General features: G+C 35.7%; 2 protein-coding genes across 4 annotated transcripts in view; one reads left to right on the top strand and one right to left on the bottom strand.

Moving 5' to 3' along the window:
• LOC111154879 (ubiquitin specific peptidase 53) overlaps positions 1–17,130 on the top strand; it is a 67,466-nt gene extending 50,336 nt beyond the window's left edge. The window contains exons 11-16 of one of the 2 annotated variants that reach the window (XM_022514817.1): positions 673–822; positions 2,337–2,483; positions 3,531–4,266; positions 5,358–5,434; positions 14,002–14,104; positions 15,022–17,130. In XM_022514817.1, the coding sequence (XP_022370525.1) occupies positions 673–822; positions 2,337–2,483; positions 3,531–4,266; positions 5,358–5,434; positions 14,002–14,104; positions 15,022–16,009 (2,201 nt within the window). In that variant the 3' untranslated portion in view covers positions 16,010–17,130. The remainder of the gene's footprint in view (positions 1–672; positions 823–2,336; positions 2,484–3,530; positions 4,267–5,357; positions 5,435–14,001; positions 14,105–15,021) is intronic. The other variant, XM_022514825.1, reaches the window with a different exon arrangement.
• A 2,372-nt stretch (positions 17,131–19,502) lies between these two features.
• Positions 19,503–22,706, bottom strand: LOC111154961 (chromosome unknown C4orf3 homolog). 2 transcript variants are annotated; one of them, XR_002641114.1, is made up of 3 exons: positions 22,345–22,690; positions 21,876–21,883; positions 19,503–20,874 (listed from the first exon to the last, which is right to left on the bottom strand). XR_002641114.1 is itself a non-coding variant. In XM_022514926.1 (2 exons), coding segments are annotated over exons 1-2 (207 nt in total). In that variant the 5' UTR covers positions 22,609–22,706; the 3' UTR covers positions 19,503–20,873. The 2 variants fall into 2 exon arrangements, 1 of the variants encoding a protein (XP_022370634.1); XM_022514926.1 differs by lacking the exon at positions 21,876–21,883 and having other exon boundaries at positions 22,403–22,706.
• Positions 22,707–23,211: the final 505 nt, after the last annotated feature.

The following is a 23,211-nucleotide window of genomic DNA, read 5'->3' as shown; positions in this document are numbered from 1 at the left end:
CTGGGATCATGACCAGAGCCGAAGGCAGAGGCTTTAACCCGCTGAGCCACCCAGGCGCCCCAAATATGGGTAATTTTTAAAAGTTCTTTTTAGTGTTCTTTATAGTATCATAGTCATACTAAGTATTAATATAGTGAAGATAAAATTAATTTTGAGAATGATCTCAAAATTTAATTTCAGTAAAGCAGAGTTCAGAAAAATTAGATTATTTTGAGTTAATCTTCATAAAGAAGCCTTTCCTCACCAGTGGCCTCTGAAACACCCTCAGGAACCACCCACTTCTGTGGTAATAGGCACATAAGGGGATACTTGACTGGAAGCTCTTTCTAGCAGTACAAATTGAGAGTTAAAGTGAGTTCTACACTAAAAAAGTCCAAAGGACATAGGCCATTTTTAATGTATTGCAAAGCAGGTAGAAATCCTTCAAAAATGTCAGTCCTTTGAGTTTATAAGCAGTTATCCACCACATTAAAAAAAAAAAAAAAAAAATGATTCAGGGGAGCCTGGCTGGCTCAGTCAGTGGAACATGCAACTTGATCTCAGGGTTGTGAGCCCAAGCCTCACATTGGGTGTAGAAATTGCTTTAAAAAAAAAAAAAAAAAAAAGATTCAGACTTCTTTTCTTTGGGTGGGGAGGAAGATGGGAATAATACATTTTTGTTTATCTTTTAAGGATGTGAAAAGTCCTCAATTTATAAGTCAGATAATTCAAAAGAAAATGGATTTGGTGATCAGGCGAAACAGAGAGAAAATCAGAAACTTCAAACAGATAATATTTCATCATTTAGCCGGAGCCACATTCAAACAAGTGGTAGAGGACCAGGTATGTGTTTAAATTGTCATTTTCACATTGTCCCTGAATAATTACGCTTCCCCCTTTCCTTTTTACTGAATCTGTAATTTCTGTTAAGTGCCATAGAAAAAGAGGGTGCTTAACTAACTTCCCTACAACTAGATAACAAAATTTTGTCTTTTACACATTTCTCTCAGACTTGTAGTTTGATTTGAACTGGACTTGACTATTATTTGGGTTTCTCCATACTCTCAAAGCTGTAGTAGGCTGGAGGCAATCTGGACAGTTACCAAAGAAAGTCATAATATGGCCTTCTTAGGAGTTAATTATTAACTTGGAGGGGAAAAACATGAGTTAATAATTTAGCACATATGCTAAATTTAAATTAACCATTAGTGAATGCAACAATAGGAGTTCAAAGTTATTATAGTTGTAATTTGTACCTAACCTCATTTTTATTCAACTCTGTCTTGTTATTGTCATCCCACAACTTTAATTTTCACAAACCAAGTTCTGTGACTTGGGTCCAAATTGAGACATTGCAGCATGGTGTGTATAGATAGTTATGGTTTAGAAATACATTGAACTCCGAGTAGGTGGATGTTCAGGATGATTTTATAAGCAGCTTTAAAATACATTAATGAGGGGTGCCTGGGTGGCTCAGTGGGTTAAGCCTCTGCCTTTGGCTCAGGTCATGGTCTTGGGATCCTGAGATTGAGGCCCGCGTCAGGCTCTCTGCTTGGTCAGGAGCCTGCTTCCCTCTCTCTCTCTGCCTGCCTCTCTGCCTACTTGTGATCTCTCTCTCTCTCTCTCTCTCTCTCTCTCTCTGTCAAATAAATAAAGTAAAATACATTAATGAAGTAATGTCTAACCATAAAACTAATCCATTTAATCAAGGGTGGTAGGATCCAGAATTAACAGTTGTCATCAATAAAGAACTACAATAAATGCTTTTAAAAGTTCTTAATGGAACTATACCTTTTACCGTCTGTGTTGTCATACTCTTAGATTAAGCTGTTTGTCGAAAGAGAACTACTTTTAAGCCCAGAAACTGTGTATGTGATAACAAACACAAACATTAGAACCAGGCAACTTGGGTTCATAAGCCAGTTTCCAAATTTACAAGCTTTGTGAACTTGGGCAAATTTTTAACTTTTCTCTGCCTCAGTTTCCTGATCCACAGTGGAGACAATAATTGCCCCTACCTCAAAGAATTAAATGAGTTAAGACTTACAATAGTGTCTGACTTATAATAGTCACACATAGTGACCACTCACTTTCAGCCTTTATTATTTCAGTGCAAGATCTCTTTTTTCCTTTACCTGGCTTTAGGAGCTATACAAGAAGTTTTAAAAGCCAACATCCATCTCCAGTGTGAGGATAAATCACATTGAGTTTTTTGGTTAAACATAAAAATGAGTTCATAGTATACTTTATATTTTGTTTTAAATATATAGCATCTTAAAATTTTTATAGTTCAGTTCGTACTTTTGAGCAATTTGAAAACTGATCTATATCATTTATAAGAATGATTTCTTTTACAGTTAAGTTAAGTCACAGTGATCAAAGGGAAAAAATAAAAGACATTTCCAGAGAATGTGCTTTAAAAGCCATTGAACAGAGGAACATACTTTCCTCACAAAGGAAAGATTTGGAGAGGGAACAAAGAAAAGATTTGGGCCGACACAGAGGTAAGTTTAAGAGCTTAATAGTATTCATTTGAAAAGGAGTTGCTAAGATCTTATTTTTAAACTAGATTTTATAACTTTAATACAACTTAATATAATTTATTTATATTTGTTAAATATATCCGTTTACATGTTATGTTACATATCTCAATATGATGTCTTTAATATACCTATTAAATTTATAAATATGCAATTTTTCTGGTTCTTATTTAATTCTGGCCTGGAATACTTGTGCTTGTTCTGATGGTTTAACTTTCCTTTTAGTTACACATTCAGTTCCCCCATATGGTACATTCAAATAAGAAGGAAGGTTATAAAATTATGTGAGAAAAGCAGCCTCTCACCTTCCCTCTGTTAATAGTGTGCAGTTCATTATGAGCATGCCTTATTCTTTATGGCTTTATCCTCTTTTCTTTATGGACATACCATAATTTAAATGATCCTTGCTAGACTTTGAAACCTGATTTAAGATTTTTGCTGCAGTGATATCCTTTTACATGCACCTTTGTGTACTTTTTTGTGTATAGCCAGAGCATGAAATTTTTTCTGGAGAATTGCTGGGTTAAGGAGTGTTTATTCTTAATTTTGATGGCTGTGGCTCACCTGCTCTCCTAAAAGACTGAACCAGTCTGCACTCCCACTGACTGAGTGATTATCTGCTTCTTCACACTCTTAGCAGAAGTTGGCTTAACAAACTTTAAATCTTTACTTTAGTATAAGAGATGGAAAATACTTTTATTATTATAATTTTCATTAATGATGAGTGAGATAGAATACTGTTTGTTTTTTTAAAGCTTTAATTATGATCTACTTTAGAGGTCATTTTTTAAAATCAGTATATAACTGCTTACCTTACAAATGCCTCTCATAAACATAGAGAATGAGGAAAACACTTTTCAATGTCAAATCACTATGTGATATAATATGAATCTTTATAATTACTATTCACTTATTACTGCTTAACATTTCTTCTCAAACAAGGTATTTGGCTTGTAACTAAAAAATATCTCTGAAGAGTATTCATTTGTATCTTTATTTAATTATTTAAAGATTTGGTTGATGAAGACCTTCCACATTTCAAGTCTGGATCACCTCCTGCCCCAAATGGCTTTAGACAATATGGAAACCCACATCTCTATCATAGTCAAGGAAGAGGACCATGTAAACATGACCGAGTTGCCCATCAGAGTCGAGCTTCTGCACAAACACTGGGTTCAAGTAAATCTCAGATTCTTGCCCCAGGAGAGAAAGTAACTGGCAAAGTTAAGAGTGACAGTGGCACTGGATATGATACAGACAGCAGCCAAGATTCTAGGGATAAAGGAAGCAGCTATAGTGGCAGCAGTAAAAGCCGGACCCGAGGTTGGAAACCTATGAGAGAAACGTTAAATGTTGATAGTATTTTTAATGAAAGTGAAAAAAGGCAGAATAGTCCAAGACATAAACCAAGTATCAGTAACAAACCTAAATGTAGCAAAGATCAGACCTTTAACAATTGGCCAAAAGACAACCTAAAGCAAAAATGTTTAATGACCATATATGAAGATGAAATGAAGCAGGAAATAGGAAGCAGGAGTTCCCTTGAATCTAATGGAAAAGGAGCAGAGAAAAATAAAGGCCTCAAAGAAAAAGTTCATGGTGACAATTGGCAGATGCAAAGGACTGAGTCTGGATACGAAAGTAGTGATCACGTCAGTAATGGATCTGCTAATTTGGATTCATCTGTTATCGATGGAAATGGCACAGTAATGGATATCAGTGGTGTTAAAGAAACAGTATCCAGCAGGTAATGTGCATATTAACTGAATGATTTTTCCCCATCATTCTCTCCTGTTATGTGAAGTCATTTCAAAGTCTGGGTTCAATTAAGTGTAATGGAAAGAGCTTGACTGCAGAGTGAAGAGACCTGAGAATATTGCAGGTTATTTGATATTTCAGGGGTTTTATTTTTAATATTTATTTCCTGATTCCAAAAATATTTTTAGGAAATTTTAAAAGTACAGAAATACATTGTTATTGTTGCCACTGATAACTATTAATACATACTGCAGGTTTCAAATCATAGTTTAAATTGGCTGCATCTCGGTCATTAAGCTAATTATTTAATTCTTTGGTCTCTTTAATGTCCATTATCCCATCTCTAACATCGGTAACTCAGAGCTGGGATATTTTCTACTTTCATAGCCAGTTTCATGGAAGAGAGATTTATTTCCTTTAGCAAATATAAAAGAATGCAGCCAAATAACTAAGTCTGTGTTCAATTAATTTTTAATTAATTCTGAATGTATTTGTATATTATTGTTAGCAGTACATTTGCCCTTTTCTTTGTAACCTCTAAAATATGTCCACAGCTTAATTGGCTGATTTCTTACATCAGTCTAGTCACAATTTCTGCTTTTAACCTACCTAAGACATCTTAATTTGTTACTAGCTGGTGTTTTGATCACATTTATTATTAAAAAGCCAGATTTTCAAAAATCAAATGTTTAGTATTTTATTAAAATAATCATTGCAATAAGGACTTTAGAAAACTTTTTTGTTTGGCAGGGTAATTTCATAACACATCTCAGAAAGGGGTAGCCTAGGGTTGTAGAAAGATCAGGGCTTTGCAACCAGATAGACTTGGATTTTAAGTATGGGGCAAATGAATTTGACTTTGACAACCTTAATCGCCTATTATAAAATGAGGATAATAACTCCTTTTAAGTGTTGTTGTGGAGATATAAATTAAATAATGCAGATTAATCCCCTAGAACAACACATGTCATATAATAATTGTTTAACACATGTTATTTCCTTTCTTCTTCTCATATTCTAACTAAAATAATAATTAATGATAGCTGATGTATTTGGTGTATGTTTTCTTCTGTGTTTTAGTGACCGGGTGAAGACAAACAACCTAAATATAGAATGTGTCAGCTTTTCCTCCCAACAGAGCAAAAACTACTTTGAAGGTAAAATTTTACTTACATATATTGTAATTGTAGCTGTAAAGAATAAGTTGTAATAAGAGTAAAGAATCTAAGAACAGTCCTGTTACTGATAAGATACGAGTAATGGGGATGGAAGTTGATAGAGTTCATGCTTTTAAAGGCTTTGAAAGGACGGGAGTAGCTACAGGGAACTGGCGAAGAGGGGAGTGTGTCAGTCAGGGTAGGCTGGGTTCTAGGATACACAGTGGTAATAACTTCAAAATCTCAGGTGTCAACACCTGAGATTTTTGTTGATAGTATATGACCAGTGGAGGTCCTCATGGAGCCTCTTCTTACTACACTCAGGGCCTCACGCTAATGAGACTCCGCTCCATAGATGCTTCTCTGAACCTTGCAGTATTGTGGGGAGAGGAGATTGAAGGAGGACACAACAATCACTTAAAACTTCAACCCAGAAGTGATACATGTACTTCCACTCACATCTCATTTGCCGAGGCAGGTCTTACAGATAAGCCTAATTTCAAAGAGGGTGGAAAAGTACAGTCTTAACCTGTGCCTGGAAGGGGATCTGAAATGTGTTGGACAGTCCTAATGTCTGCCATAGGAGTTAGGGACAGGATAGAAAAATGGATAAGCAACCTGTTGGAAAAGTTCAGTTTGGAAGTAGTAAATATATTATTGGGGTGGCATTATTATAGGTGATCCATTACCCACATACAGCATATTTGAATGTGTACAGAATTCAGGCTGCTAATGAGAGGATATACCTGAAGGATTTGGGGGAGAAGGATGAAGGAAAAGGATGAGGAAGGGGATTATTGAGGTTGCAATCAAAAACAGTATTTTCAAATGTTAGAATTCAGAGGATTAGAAGAGATAAAATTTTTCACAATAAAAATAGCCATGAAGAACAAATTTTAAAGTTTGTTTTTAATCTTTATCATTCTTAAGGCTTTTGTGGGGATTATTTTAAGGTTATAGACTTTGAATATGATTAAATGTTAAATTATTTTGTTTTTATCAAGTGGTATAATATCAGAAGGAAACACTTATATTAAGGAAATAACCTTCCTTTCCTATATAAAATGTCTCGCCTCTTTTAAAAATCTGGTAAGTCTGGTAAGCAAGTATTACAGGAAACAGTAAAGGGCTGGCCAGAAATCAACAGCAGAAGTTGGTGAAATTGAACAATAACTACAAGTTCAGTACTTTTTACAAAATGATGCTTGCTTCCTGATAGTAATAACAACACAACACCAGAGAGATTTTGATGGTCAAGAATGCATTGCTGTAAGAGCTTTGCAGTGGGTTTCCCCATTTAATATGAAAGAGTGTGTGTGTAACCTATTTTAAAATATTTTTTTATTGTGGAAAAAAAGATATTTTTATTGTGATAAAATACACATAACAAAATTTGCCATTCTAACCATTTTTTAAGTGACAGGTCAGTGTTATTAAGAACATTCACATTGGGGACGCCTGGGTGGCTCAGTTGGTTGGACGACTGCCTTCAGCTCAGGTCATGATCCCGGAGTTCCGGAATCGAGTCCCGCATCGGGCTCCCAGCTCCATGGGGAGTCTGCTTCTCCCTCTGACCTTCTCACTCATGCTCTCTCTCACTGTCTCTCTCTCAAATAAATAAATAAAAAAATCTAAAAAAAAAAAAGAACATTCACATTGTTACAACCATCATTAGCATCCACCTTCAGAACTCTTTCAACTTCTCAGACTGAAATTCTGTGCCATTAAACAGCTCTCTATTTCCCCCTCCCTCCCAGCCCCCAGTAACCACCATTCTACTTTCTGTCTCTATGAATTTGACTACTCTGGATACCTCAGATAAATAGAATCATACAGTACTTGTTTTTTGTGACTGACTTATTTCATTTAACATAATGTCCTCAGGTTCATTCCTGTTGTGGCATGTGTCAGAATTTAATTTCTTTTTAAGGCTGAGTAATGTTACATTATATAACACATTTTGTTTATCCATTCATCTACTAATGGACATTTGGGTTGTTCCTGTCTTTTGGCTATAGTGAGTATATCTATGAACATTGGTATACAAATATCTGAGACTCCTGCTTTCATTTCTTTTTGAGTATATACCCAGAAGTGCAATTGCAGGATCCTGTGGTAATTATGTGTTTAATTTTTCTTTTAAGATTTTATTTATTTATCAGAGAGAGAGAGGGAGAGAGAGTGAGCACAGGCAGACAGAGCAGCAGGCAGAAGCAGAGGGAGAACCAGGCTCCCTGCCGAGCAAGGAGCCCAATGTGGGACTAGATCCCAGGACGCTGGGATCATGAGCCAAAGGCAGCTGCTTAACCAACTAAGCCACCCAGGCATCCCTGTGTTTAATTTTTTAATTTTTTAATTTTTTTATTTTTTAGATTTTATTTATTTATTTGACAGAGAGAGTGAGAGACATAAGCAGGTAGAGCAGCAGAGGGAGAGGGAGAAGCAGGCTCCCCACCGAGCAGGGAGCACGATGCGGGGCTCGATCCCAGGACCCTGGGATCATGACCTGAGCCGAAGGCAGTTGCTTAACCAACTGAGCCACCCAGGTGCCCCCTGTGTTTAATTTTTTTGAGGAACCACAACACCACACTGTTTTCTACACTGCTGGGTTATTTTACATTCCCATCAGCAGTGCACAAGGGTTCCAACTTCATATTTTCACCAACACTTTCTCTTTTCTGGGATTTTGTTTTGATAATTATCATCACTAATCACTAATGAGTGTGCAGTTGTTTCTTTTTGTGGTTTTGTGTAGCCCACTTATTTAACCGCATAAATTATGTTAAGGGACACCTGGGTGGTTCTGTCCTTAAGTGTCTGCCTTCAGCTTAGGTCATGATCCCAAGGTCCTGGGATGGAACCCCCGCATTGGGCTCCTTGCTCAGCGGGGAGCCTGCTTCTCCCTTTCCCACTCCCCCCGCTTGTGTTTCCTCTCTCACTGTGTCTCTCTTTGTCAAATAAATAAAATCTTTAAAAAAAAATTGTATTATGTTAAAATTATTTCTTATTTAGAAATGTCAAAGCCTGCCATAGTTCTTTAAGCTGGTCTTTGCTTTGAGAATCTTTGTTAATGTTCCTGCCTTACGGTGTCTCTTTGCATTCCCCTCCTGACCCTTTGAGAAGGTGGTATAGGAATTTTTTTTTCCCCAAGCTAAAAACATACCCTGTGTGGATTTTGTTTTCAGTAAGGCACAATTTAATTTTTTGTGATTTGGTATGACTTTCTGGGGCATGACTTTTCTCCTACTCATTTGTAAAATGGGGGCACACTTATTGGCCTGAAGAATCACTTTCTATAAATAGCTAACAGATTTAGAAAGCTAAAGAGCTTTAGAAATTTTTTTTATTTTCATATTTTCTTTGATATTTAAGTGAGTTTTAACACAATCCAAACAAGTTTGCTTGATGTCAGAGAACTAAAAATCTATAGTAGTGCCATTGTAATTATTTCATTGGTATTTTTTTCGTTGACAAAGATTTTACATAGGTTTCTCTGCCTATGTCATTATGGGTTTGAATGCTGCCTAAAGCCATTATTTGGGAACATTGTTCAAATTTACACAGTGCCGGGGCACCTGGGTGGCTCAGTGGGTTAAAGCCTCTGCCTTCAGCTCAGGACATGATCTCAGGGTCCTGGGATCGAGCCCCGCATCGGGCTCTCTGCTCAGTGGAGAGCCTGCTTCCTCCTCTCTCTCTCTCTCTCTCTCTGCCTGCCTCTCTGCCTACATGTGATCTCTGTCTGTCAAATAAATAAATAAAATCTTTAAAAAAAAATTTACACAGTGCCATTTAGATTATTGTAGCTCCTCTTTTAAAATGGGTCACTGATCAGGAGAATTTCAGATGCCTTAAATGACATCCAAGATAGAAGACTTTATATGTTCAAAACTACATGGTTGGGAGAAAGTATCACATATTGTAAGAATACAGGTAGTTTGGTCTATGCAAGGCTGAGAGCATATATGGAAATTGTAAGATGATAGTTAAGAGAGTGGACAGAAGCCAAATCATGATGAAACTTTTATGCTATTTTTAAATCCTATAGTAAGTGGAAAGGCACCAGAGGACAAGGAGAGTAATACACTCCAGTTCGCATTTCAGAAAGACTGGTGGCAATGTAGAGAGTGAATTTGGAGCAGTGAGAGAAACAGTAGTTAGATGACTGTTTGAACAGCCTGGAAAGAAAAGGTGAGGACATAAACTAAGGCAGTACCAATATCACAAAAGAAGATTTGAGAGTTATAAGAAAGTGTAGACAGTGGAGTCAGTTTTTATGACATATGTACAAAAGGGAGGAAGAGGAGAAGCTGGGGATAGCTGTTGAGACTTACATAAGTAGATCACAATGTACCAAATCAAAGAATATAGGAAGAAGAAACAACTTCTGGGGGATGAGAGGAAGATGCCAGATTTATTTTTTGATTTATCATCTAGGTGAATAGATTTATTAGGCTGTTAAGGACATATGTCTACAACTCAGGAGAGATGATTCGTTCGGTAACCAGCCACATATATGGGAATTGAATGCCATAGACATGGACTGCATCACTCAGGAGAAAGGGAGATAAAGGAAAAAAATAGACAAAGGAAAAAACGTGGGGTTTGCTAAATAAGAGAAATGAGCTAAGGATAGAGAGAAGGAGCAACTTTGGGAAGTATGAGGAGTAGCTAAAAGGATGAGAAAAAAAAGGAGAGAAGATTATCACAGGGAAACCAGGAAAATGGGGAATTTCAAGAAGACAGGTTGCCACAGATTGAGTAGAATATGGATTAAAAAATGCAGGTCTGATTAGCAGTTAGTAAGTCATTAGTGATAGAGGAAAAGCAGTATAAGAGGAACATTAGAAATAGGAGCAAGCTTGAGGTAGACTGAAGTATTTAGAAATAGTAAAGGGCCATGATGTTTGTAACTTAAAGTGGTTCAGAAAAAAATGTTAATGGGTGAATCTGGGCAAAGGATATACAGGTAATTTTTGTAGTAGTTTTAATCTCTTGGTTTTTCTGAACTTTTTGAAATTATTTTCAAATAAAGTGCCTTAGGAAATTATAGTACAATGTAAAGTTAATGAAACAGAAGTAAAGAAATGTCTGTTCAAAGAAGCAGTACTTAGAGGACAAAGAAGCAACCAAGAGCTTAGTTTTGCATTTATGTTACAGAGCATAAGGAACTAATGATGCTTAAGAGAAAAAGAAAGGTGCTAAAATAACAATAGAACAGACCAGTAATTGATGGAGTAAGATCTCTGGAGGTAGAAGGAAAATGAAACAAAGAAGGTAAAGAGGCCAGTTAAAATCTTGTGATTTTTTCCAAAGTATTCAAATTTTATTAACACCTTTTTAAACTGTAAATCAAATCATTGATTAGATTATTGCTTTTGTATGTTTAGGCTTTGTAATAGTAGTTTTGCTGTTATATTTTGAAATCCCTCTATACAAGAGTGAAGATTACATTGTCTAGAACAGCAGTTTGGTTTTATTGGTGCCTAAGCCTATTTTAAATATAGATCATCTTTTCAGATGAAACATATATTTTGGGCTTTTTAACTATTTCACTATTGGGCTTTTTAAAAAAATAAAGTATCAAAATTAGTATTATTAACTAAAGCTTCTTGCCTTGATGTTAAGGTGTCTTCTGTGCCAAGTAAAAATCAGACCATTTTAGATTTGCAAAGAACTTGGAGCCAAAATTCCCAGTAAAGACACATGGATGTTTATGTCAGCAGAAGAGAAAAATAACACATCTATTTTTAAGTTAGTTGGAATTCTGAAGTCAAACCACTTGGTTGAATGCCTGCCATAGTGATATTAAAATTTCAAACATATTTATAAGACCTCTGCTGCCTCCTGCTGTCTGTTATATGGATACATTACTAATAGTAAAGACGTTTTTAAGAATTGTTTTTTCTGGTGTTTGTGAATAATAAACCTGGAATTATGGATAAGTTAAGTAAACATTCTGAAGTTAAAATCAAGGTGAATGGATAATTATAATGTAATTTCAACTTAAATTTTCCAGGCTAAAGAATTATTGAAGTACTTTTTGACATTACTAACCCCGCCCCCCATAAAGTAGCTATTGAAGAGAGGCTGTTTTTTGAGTCTTGGCAGTGGGTTAGGCTTCCAAGCAACTAACACTCTTTGGGATAAATTATACTGCCTTTTATTTTTAAGATTTGTATTAGTGTGGCAATTGATAGACTCAAGATAGGTCAGGGGGAAAGGTAAGAAGAATTTATCTTAGCTTATTCTTACCTAGTCCTGGTTCTGTGAGTCAGGAACATGGTGGACAGGGTGGGGATGATTTACAAGAAGAAAAAACAGTTATGTTTTCCATGTAATTGTTTATTCATTGTCTAGACTTTCACTGAATATCTTTTATGTGCTAGATATTGTACTAGGGGGGAAATAACAAAAAGGGGACATATTGTCCAATAATAAAGAACTTACTGCAGTCTAGTGGATGTAGGAATGTGAAATCTTAAGCAAATGAATGCCAGACTTATAGTTCCCCTCATTCTACTATCTTGGGTTTTTATTGGAAGGTAACATTTACTGTGTGAGCAATAATATAGGGTATTAAATTCTCATATATATTATATAAGAAATTCAAGATATAACCAGCAGAGGCTGTTGATAATTGAATATAGATTTTTCACCAGATAATATTTAGATGTTTTGGTCAATTATATATTCCAGTTGAATTTTGAATGACAGAGTAGTTTTTAAAAAATGTACCTAGAAAATCAATTTAGGGATAAAAGCCATCTAAGATAAACTTCTTTGTTACTGTTTAAAAAATAAAGTTGCTGCTTTAATGACTTTTTGTTTTCTTTACATTCTTCAATTCATAGACTTGGAGTACAGTCAGGAGTATGAGAATGAAAGGAAATGAACATGATGAAAAAGCCATCTAAAAATAAGGGAGAATACTGAAACTTACTAGAATTCTACAGAAGTATAGGGAATTAGTTGAATATTTAAGTTAAAGCCATATATTTTTATATCTTCTGTGGGCCTAGTTTCCTCAGGGGGAGATTTGTATGATGATCTTGGATTTTACTGGCATATGCAAAAGAGAGCTTGCAGGTAGTAGAAAGAGCACTGGCTTTGGAATTAGTCCTGGATTGGTTTAAGTGCTGTCAATTACCAGTTATATATAGCCTTACTTGGGTCACCTAACTTCCTTGGGTATAAAGAGGGGAACTGCTTCACAGAACAGTTGTGACTGAGATTTTTTAAGGACTATTTTCAATCAACTGAAGCAATGCTTTGCCCTCAGGATATTTTTATACTATTAAAGAATATTGAGGACCTCAAAGAGCTTTTGTTTTGATAGGCTATATATGTTAATAATTACTGTATTATTTTTAAAAAAGGAAAATTTATTTATTCATTTAAAGAATGATTTACTTTACTCATGCATGATTTTGTAACATCAGTATATCCTTATTTGGAAAATACTGATTTGCTAAATTATACAAGTCTTCCAAATGTTGATAAATTTCTTTATATTTGAAAAATACATTTGTTAACATCACCACAATTATTAGCGGAAAGCTTTTCTAATTCTTGAGAAGCTAAAAACTCATTGTGGTGGATAAGTTTCCAAAATTCTTATTTTCATCTAAAAACTTAAATTTTATATAATGGCAATAAATAATGCTAGTTGTTTTCCTTAGAAATGACAGGTTCACTTTTACTTTCAAGAAAATTTCTGCCAGATACCCAAGTCTGAGTAACCAAAGTTTATCTGTTATCTTTCTTTTTTTATTATTTATTTATTTATTGGACAGAGAGAGATCACAAGTAGGCAGAGAGGCAGGCAGAGAGAGAAAGGAGGAAGCAGGCTCCCCACCAAGGAAAGAGCCCGATGTGAGGCTCGATCCCAGGACCCTGGGATCATGACCTGAGCCGAAGGCAGAGGCTTTAACCCTCTGAGCCACCCAGGCGCCCCTGTTATCTTTCAAGTAAAAAATGATGTTCAGTTATAAAGATTAAATGAAATAATTATGAACTCCTTACAACTTGAGTCAGCAGTCAATAAATGGTAGCTACTGAGTGATAGTGTTAACATTTTATATGTTAACCATATTACCCTCCCACACATTTAATTCAGTTGATGTTCCTAATGTTCCTGTGAGGAAGGTAAAATAGGTGTCATTATCTCATATGAATGAGGAAACTAGATTCTAAGGGATTGAGAAGTTTGCTTAAAGCTACTAGCCAGTGAATCCACACTTCAACCCAAGCCATCTGTCTTCAAATGCAGGATTTCCCTGACATTTTGTCAGCAAAGACTATGTCTTAAGGGGAAACACATAGCTCCCTGCAGTCTAACAGCAATAGTGTTATCTGGGCATAGCTAATGTTTTCAAGTGATAATAGAAACAGCTATTTATTTTGTACAAAGTATTCAGAAAAGAGCTATTTGAGCTGAAACTTGATTAATCTTTGTTAGTTGTAAGAGAATAACCTATTTGTAGGAAACCTTACATAAATTATGGGGAAGTATATGCTCAGTAAATTAGAAAAGATCATTTAAATAATTTTTTTTTTCTCTCTCCTAGCCTCAGCCTTTAAAAAAGAACTCAAGAATTTGGAAGTAGGCTGTAATTCGCATGAGTTCCACCCAGAGTCACATCTACAAATAAAAAATCCTTTGATAAAAAGGTAGTCAAAGATATTTAGAAATACTAAAATCTTTTGTATTAAATGCATGTATTATAGGAACTCTTATCAGGGCAAAAATCCATATTATTACTCTGAAAACAATGGGTCTACAATGTTATGATGCCTGTATTATTGGGGATCATTAAAAGGATATAGACCTAAGGATATAAGGCCTACAGAGTACCAGGTACAATACATGATTGTTGTAACCTCATAGCATTTGTAGGAGGTGGGTGGTATTTCATAAGAGAAAATTAGGGGCTTTTATTATAAGTAATTTGCCCAAAGCAATGGAGCTGAAATTTGAATACAGCTCTTGTCTACCTAGCAAAGCCTCTATTCTTTTCATCATTTTGCTATCCGTGAAGTTTATGTGAGAAAAATAATTTTCATGACAAAAAATAATTTGCAGTGTGATATCATTTATTTTCATCTGAGAAATTATCTAAAAAAAGGTAATCTTCATTAAAGTATTTTTAATTCGTCTACTATCCTTTTATAGCATTGTATATCAGAGTTGTCTCTATTGGTATAAGCTTTATAATGTTGGTCAAGAAGCCTTTTAGGGTATTGAAGTGTTTGCTTATAACATTTTTTTCAAGCCTATGCTACATTTTGTCACAAATAAATGTAATTTCAGTGTAAGTTGAAATGAATTTTTTAAATTATGCTAATTCTTAGAAATCTAATTTTGGTAATGACAGGTGTTTCTAGCATTCATGTATCTTGGCATACATTTTGGAGTCAGAGAGTGTAAAATGTTAATGGTTACAAATATCTTCCCATTTTTGTTATGTTACAAAAGTAACATCAGGTGTATATTGAGAAGTTAAACTACAGGACAAAGGTTTGTTTTTCCTACAGTTTTGCCTATTTGTATATGGTGTTTTAGCTTTGTCCTTATTTTTATGTTACAGGTCACAAATACATGAAAACAATGGAAAGTTATTCCTTTCTTCAGGTACACAGATACTCCAGGACAATGCAGCAAGAGAGCATATCCACCAGTCAGGTGAACAGAAACTTGAAACCTCAAGTGAATGCAAATTTTCTGAGTGGCTTAATGCAGAAAATTCTGAAAGAACAGGTTTACTTTCTCACGATGATAATTCTGCTCCTGGAAAGAGAATGAACAGTAATGAAGTAGTCTCATCATCTTCATTGTGGTCTTCACACATGAGACCTGTTGGGTTAAAGCCAGAAACTTCTCCCCTCATCCAGCAGCAAACTATGATGGAACAATGTTGTTCTGAGAACTCTCTGTCCAGGGAACATATAATTCAGTCAACCTACAGGTCTGATGATTGTCAGATGTCAAAATTTGTTAGCCATAATCCACCGCCTCCTTTGCCACCAAAGAAATATGCTATAACCAGTGTGCTACAGTCAGAGAAAAATAATCCCACACCTAATGTCAAACTTACAGAGATGTTTAAAGCTAATTCTTGTAGTCTTCCAAAACACAGTTTAAGTTTGGATTCAGAATCAGGTTCAGAAATGGGTACATATGTGCGTGATGAAAGACTTAAGGAAACATTTCAAGTAAAAGAGGCTGTTGGCAACACAGCAAACCACCTATCCAGCTTTTCAACTAAAGATTTTCAGGCAGATTTGGGTACAATTGTTGATGCATTTTGCCAACCAGAAATAGACTCTAGTTCTACCTGTCCAAATGAGACCATTTCATTAACTACCTATTTTTCAGTTGATAGCTGCATGACTGATACATACAGACTGAAATACCACCAGAGACCCAAGCTCCATGTTCCAGAGAGCAGTAGCTTTTGTAATGATAATGCACTATCTCAGAGTGAAAGAGGGCTGGCACCTGTGTTACACAACAGTCTTGGTTCAAACTGCCCTTCTGAGCAGAGGTATAAACCTAGTATACACTGTAATAGATAAGTGATGAAACTGGTAAGCTTATACTTCTCAGAGGCCACGAAAATATAATAGGAATCGACTGACCAAACCTGGTGATATATGAAACTAAAACCATGGCATTTCTAAAGTTATTAATCACATTAATTTTCTATATATATATTTTGTGTTGATCAACTTATTGGGTATTTTAGAAATTCCCTTTGAACAGTTTTGGTGTGCCTGCAAAACATAGAGGGTATGCAAAAAGTCACTGCTGCAGTTAAATAAAAATGTGATTTGTTCCTTTGTATGTGGCTGGTAGACCCATAAGTATTAAACTAACCAGTACTCACATGTATAGATGGGTAAGCTATGCTAACTGAAAATACCAGGTGGTACATAGTTTGTGTAGTCAAAGCAGTATTTGCTTTATGAAGAAGCACTTTCTAATGGGTAACCAACCAAAAGAGGGCTTCACCCATTTGTTTTTGACTTCTGTGATAGTCTACTACCTATGATCCCTTTAAGTGTCTTAAAAAATATCAACACATGATATGGTTATCATATGAATTAGAAGCATATATTCATATGGTATCATATGAAATGATAGCATTTGGAAGGGGGAAGCCTTAATGATAAAGCAGGTTTTTTAAACTAAATTCTTAAGGTCAGAAGAGAAGAAACTTAATTTTGCTCCTGGAACTTCAATCTTCATAATGCCTAGTTAACATAAATTAGGCCTCTCTTATATCATAAACTTACTTCAGGCATGTAAGCTAAAAGTAAGTGAAATCCTTAACGTTAGTGTATTTATGTGTTACATTTTTTCTAATTTTATAAGAAATGTGAAAGGTTTTATTTTGGTTTGGTTTACTTTGGGCTGCTAATAACCAGTGTTAGGAATTAACTTAGGGCCCACTGGGGATCTCACTGTGACTGCCTAAATTTTCCCTGCAATCATCTTAACCTCTCTTTATAGGCTGTCAACCCATTTTAATGATTTTCAGATTCTTGAATCCGAGTATTTCTGGGTTCCAGATCCAATTTCTACTTTCATATAGAGGGTTTAGTATTAATGAAATGTATTAATTTGAGCATCCCTTCCATTTTTCTTCTCTAAACAGTCATTTTACCCTACTTTCATGGAGAGGGCTTTTTTTTTTCTTTAAATAAAAGAATTTTCCATTATCATGATGACCTTCTAAATGAAATTAAGTTACATTAATTGCCTTATTTCATTAGTTGTCATTTTATTTTGTACTAAGTTGGTAAACTTATTGTGGCTAAGTGTTGTATTGTCCATGTAGGAAAATTGAGAACTGCAAAATTAAAAATTTTCTTACATTAATAAATTTTATACATATAACTTAATTCTGTAAACTGATTACTAAACTTAATGTTTGACCAACTCCATAAATTAAAATATCCTAAAATGTAAATGATTAAAAATGAGTATTCCTAGGTAACTATAAAATAATTGCTTGTAAAAACCTAATCTTACCCAGTTAAGAAATCTTGGTCAATTATTGTCTTCCACTTAGAGAAGTTTTTACTTGCCTTTTCTAACCATAACAGTACGTGATTATTACTTTATATTCTCTTAACTTAGAAATACTTGAATATGAACTATATTAAACTTTTATCTTTTAAGAAAGCTTATTTTTAACATAAATTTTAGTATGGAAGGCTTGTAAATACTGTAAAGTTTTTAAAATTGTATTTGAAATATTGTATTTAATTACTGCTTTTATAACATTGTAAAATATTACAAAATGGGTTTCAGCATTTTTAGTAACTTTGAAAAACATTGTCTAGTTTTTTCCTAAGATTTCTATTTGGTCAAGATGTCCAGTTAAAAATGTATTATTTGACACTTATAAACTAATATCTCGTATTTAACAGCAGTCTCATAGATAATGTATTTTCAACTCAACATTTGAGTTGCAACATCAAAATAGAAATATCTCATTTTGGCTATTTTTAAAAGTACTGTCCAGTTGAAACTACCTGAATCATGTAATAGTACTAACAAAACCAGAAACGGTTTTTGTTGATTCAACACTCCAAATATAGATTTGAATATATAATTACTAACTATTCACACGTAAAATAAATTTCTAGAGTACCTAATTTTTGTAGGTGTTTTCTTCTTGTTATAAAATTATGGTAACTTCTGAAGTAATGCAACCAATAATTATTGTAATGTCCAAAATACATATCTTCAGAATGTTCTGTTTTTCTGTGAAATCAGTTTCTTTCGGTTCAGAATTATTTTTAGGATAAACTGATTTTTAAGTTAACATGTTTGGACTTTTCTGTGCATTCATGAATTATGGCTTCCTCTCCTCACATGTTGATTATGTATTTTATGAGAAATGTAAATCAACTTAAAGTTCAAGGGTACTTGGACTATCACTAATCATAAAATGTTATCACTAGAGGCTCCTAAAAGTGTAACTGCAGTGAGGTCTAAAGCAGGGCTCCTACAGGAGTTGGCAAACTTTCCATAGAGCCACATAGTAAATAATTTGGTCTTGGTGGACCACAGAGTCTTTGTAACAAACAGCTACAGTTCTGCCACTGTAGTGAAAGAAGCCATAAATGGTATGTAAATGAACGGCATGTTTGTATTCTAATAAAACTTTGACACTGAAACGTGGGTTTCATGTAATTTTTATATCATGACATAGTCATTTTTTTTTTCAACCGTTTTAAAATGTAAAAATCATCCCTAGCTCACAGGCCAGATCAAAAGAGGTAGTAGGCCAGATTTGGCCCATTGGCCACAGTTTGATGATCCTTATCCTAGAACATAATTTACATTAAGTAACCTTAAAGACCTTAAATAAATAATCCTGTAGTCTCTGAATGTATCCCCATGCCATTTAGGGACTAGATACATGGAGATGTTTCCTAAATTTTCAGGTTCACAGACTCCTAAATCCTAAAGACTTTGCCACAATAACTGGTCAGCCAGTTCATTTCAAATGGTTATTAAAATAATCATTTCATTTATATGAAATTAAGTTTTTGAAATTTACAAAGGAATTTATCAGATTAAAATTTATCAGATTAAAACATTGATGTTATTCTTTGTTTTCATCATAGCAGGTTTGCCAAGTTTTCTTGGTGTCCCATTCATCCTTTAGCCTTACCCAGTTAGTTACCCTTTACCAATTTAGCCTTCAAGTGTGGGTGTTGTAAGAACTCACTATACTTGAGATGGCACAGTAGGTATAATTTCTTATTCATTAGCTGTAGAAACGATTCAGCCCTCCTACTGGAACCATTTTTGTATGCCATTTACAGTCATGTCATAACAGCAAGACCTTGCTACATTCCCTCTGCTAGAAATTTTCAGAATATTCAGTAGTTGTAGTACTAGGCTGATTTCAGGCTCAGAAACATAGTACAAATTATAAAATTTTGTGTATAACCCAACATTAAGCTACATGAGAACTGGTAATCCTTTCCAAACCCTGCTACTTACCAAGTAATTTGTTTAAACAAATGCAAAATCCAAAATCAGACCAAATTTAGCTACATAATAAACATTTATTGGACAAAATTATTAGCAAGCAGCAGAAAAACAGTTCATACTGTTTGGTATACTCAATAAAATTTCAGTTTTGTGTTTCTTTAGATGCATCAACCTCTGCATAAAAGGTTCTCTCTCAAGTAGATGCAATACCCTGGATGCATCATTGTTACCTTGTATTGGCAATAGGCAACTAAAATTTTCCAAAATCAGTCCTGGATTTCATTCTAAAGTCATTCTAAAAGAGAGAAGGTATAGAGTTTACCAGATCTATGCCCTATTTCTAAGGGAGGTGAATATCCTCAAAATATTTAGGCAATTCACATGTATCAAATGTCACCAATTTCAACAAGAGCCATTTTCTAACATCCATTACATAAAGGAATATCTGTTATGTAATAGGAATAGCTTCCGAAGGGCTTTTAGTAGCTGCTTTGGAAGTGTGACCTTTCTAATTAAACACTAGCTGATCACTCCTAGAATGTAAATTCTTACTAACACTTAGATAAATAAAAGAATGCAAGCTCCATGAAGGCAAAAGATTTTTGTCTTTTTTGCTCACTACCACACCTGGCCCAGAGTAAGTGCTCAAATATTTGTTGAAATGACTTTGTTGAAGTATTTAAGGTACAGACATTATTTAAAAAACAAAACAAAACAAAAAGCCCCATATTTTGGCAAGCATTCTTTATAAAACCACAAGAATAAAAAATGGGTTTCAAACACAGTCCTATTTTAGGGAAGTTCAAGAACTTACAAGGAAGGAAGGGGACATCCAGGTAAGAGGACATGCACAGTTGGATAGTATATACTTTCTCTGGGACTTTATCAAACTGGTAACTGTTAACAGAGGCCCATTTAATTTAAAAATTAAACTGTTACTTACAGCCAGTACACTGTGGGCCTGCATTTTCTGTACAGCTCTAACTCCTTTTTTTCACCCTTGTTTTTAAGTAATTTATTTTTAAATACTTCATCTTAATATTTTATCACATTTTTGCATCATATTAAACCCGGGCTAACCCTTAAACTGTTAAAGGCAAGACATTACCATATTTCTTAATGAATACCCTAAACCTTTACGTATAAATACGTTAATATTCAGCCCCTATAAAGCCATCAGATGTTTGAAAAGCTTTTAAACATGAATCAGAGTAATGTTAAGAACTTAACTATGAATGGGTGAGATCATTACCCATTTAATATAGTCCCCAAAAGGAGTAACAAGAGTATGTAAAATCAAAGAAAAGTTCCCCAGAGTTTGAAATTCTGTTGCACAACCCTGTCTTCTTTGTTCAAGAAGTTTGCAGTCATTTTCAGAATCCACTCCAGGAGTCAACTTCTTAATCTAGACATCAGGCAAACCATTCTGTAAAAACCAAATATTTGTCAACAATGTTTCCTCCTTCCAGATTTTATACTTTAGACCCAATATCTGAAAATCTAGATTGTCTCAGTCACTTTCCTATTCCTAAATGATTTATGTATTGATAAGAGAGAAAAAAAAAGACCTGGACTATTCCTCCCACCGCTTCCATTTTCTTTCTTCTTCTTCTTCTTCTTTTTTTTTTTTTCATTTTCTATCCAGAGCTGAAAACTCATTAAAAAACAAACAAACAAAAAAACCTGTATTTGAGATATCAGTCTCTACCAAAAAAGGAGGGGAAGTAGAGGAGAGTGAAAACTCTACAAATAGTCTGGCAGAGTATTTTATAGAAATATCCACCTCTTCCATTCACTCCACTCAACCCTCTGCCGTCTAATCTGCCACATTCAAGAAATCAGTGACAATGGGGTCTTAGATACAAGGAGGTCATGCCCAAATCTTTGCCAAAATTTTGGGGCGGGGAAAGAAGACATAATTGCCTATCATGGATTGCAAACTCATAAGCACAATGATTGAGAAAAGTTAATTTATGATAAGTCAACAACTCCAAAGTCCAAGAGAGCTCCCTAATGTCCAAATGAGCTGCATTGCTTTTCTTCCACTGGCCCGCCCTTCAACTCACTCCTTCTCTCCTGAACTTTTCCTATCACCTCAGTCCTTGTCCCTCTTGTTGTTCTGCTCCCCAGCGCCTTCTCTACCTTTCCTCCCCTTATCCTCTTCCAAAAGTGTCTTTTCAGAGTCAGTGGCAATGAAAATGGAGAGCAAGGATTTTGCAAGTGGAACCTACAGAATTTTGTGATTAACAGTTGGGTGTTTTGGGATGTGTGGGTGTAAATAAAAGGGGAAAATCTGAGTCCCAGGCTTCTGGAAGGAATACTGAATGAATAAAGTTAACATTTACTGAAATAGGGACACTGAAAAATAAGTACATTTTGGTAAGAAGTTAGTCTGAGTTCAGGCTTAGACCTGTTTGAGATACCTACCTGGCCTACTAGAGGTCAAACTAGTTAATAGTAACAACACCTTTAGTCAAGCGCTTACTGTTGCCAGGCAAAAATGCGAATCGCTTTTAGATAAAGTACTCATTTAATCCTCGCTACACCCCTATGACCTTGTTATTATGGTCCCAAATGGTAAATGGAAAAATAAAGCTCAGAAAAGTTAAATAACCTCTTTAATTTCTTTGTGGTAGTGCAGATACTCAAACCCAGCTCGTTTCATTCCAAAACATAAGAGAAATTATAAAGCCAAGTTTCTTCCATACCTCTCTGAAGACGTTCACTGAGGTGCCAAGGAAGAACACTTTCATTCCAGCCTCAACCCGACCCCAATACCACCCGCCTCTCGACCCCGCCATTAACCAGCCATATATATATATATATATATATATATATATATATATATATATGGCATACCATACTTTGTGGAATTCGGTTACCTTGCTCCCCACACCCCCCAAACTGTGGTGGTAAACTCCCTACCAGTTCAACTTTGCGTTCAGAGTACTCACCATGGTAAAAGATAGACGAAGATAAACAGCACTACATCGAAGAGGATGAAGAGCCAGAGATCCAACCAGTAGGAATGCTTTGGAAACCGGTCGGCCCGGGATTGAGATCGCACTTCGTGGTTCTGCGGCTGCCTCCCAGCTTCATCCAAGCCTCGCCGCTCCCGGAGACCGTCCGGACCATCTTCCGCAGCTGCGCCCGCCTCCATCTCGCACCAGGCACCCCACCACAGACCGAGCAGCGAGAAAAACAAGTACTCTACTTCCGCGTTCACCTTGCCCTAAACTGGCCACAGTCTGACCGCCTGCGCATGCGCGTTCCTCATCTCCGGAAACGGGCCCGGTGCCCTCTTCTACCAACGCGCAGGCGCCGCCCGAAAGTCTGCTGTCTTCGTGACAGCCGGCAGGCTGCTCGGCCACCACCCGGAAGCGGAGTAAGCCGTCCGGCCGCCCGCGGGTTCTGCTGCGCCCTGGGGAAAAGCTGGTTAGACAGGTTTCGCTGGAAGGAAAAGGCGCCCGCCTCGCCAGAAGTCACTATCAAGTCCGGTTCCTGTCAGGTGATGGATTCCACCCAGCCACTCCCCGCGGTCCCCTTTCCTTATCCCTGCTCTTTGGGGTCTCTTATCCCAGGTTTAGGGCCCCCTCTGATAGGTTTTGTTTTGTGTATATAACACGTTACACTTATTTAATCCTGTAAAAGCTATAATGAGACAGACGTCATTATGAGTGTGAGTTTGTGAGGGGGCCAGAGAGCAAATCATGAGAATGTTGCGTGTAGAATAACCCAAAGGTTTGGAAGTGTGGTCCCCTAT

Source organism: Enhydra lutris, unplaced genomic scaffold (assembly GCF_002288905.1).
Source record: "Enhydra lutris kenyoni isolate GAN:26980312 unplaced genomic scaffold, ASM228890v2 scaffoldscaffold3, whole genome shotgun sequence".
NCBI lineage: Eukaryota > Metazoa > Chordata > Mammalia > Carnivora > Mustelidae > Enhydra > Enhydra lutris.
This window is presented reverse-complemented; position numbering and strand designations above follow the sequence as displayed.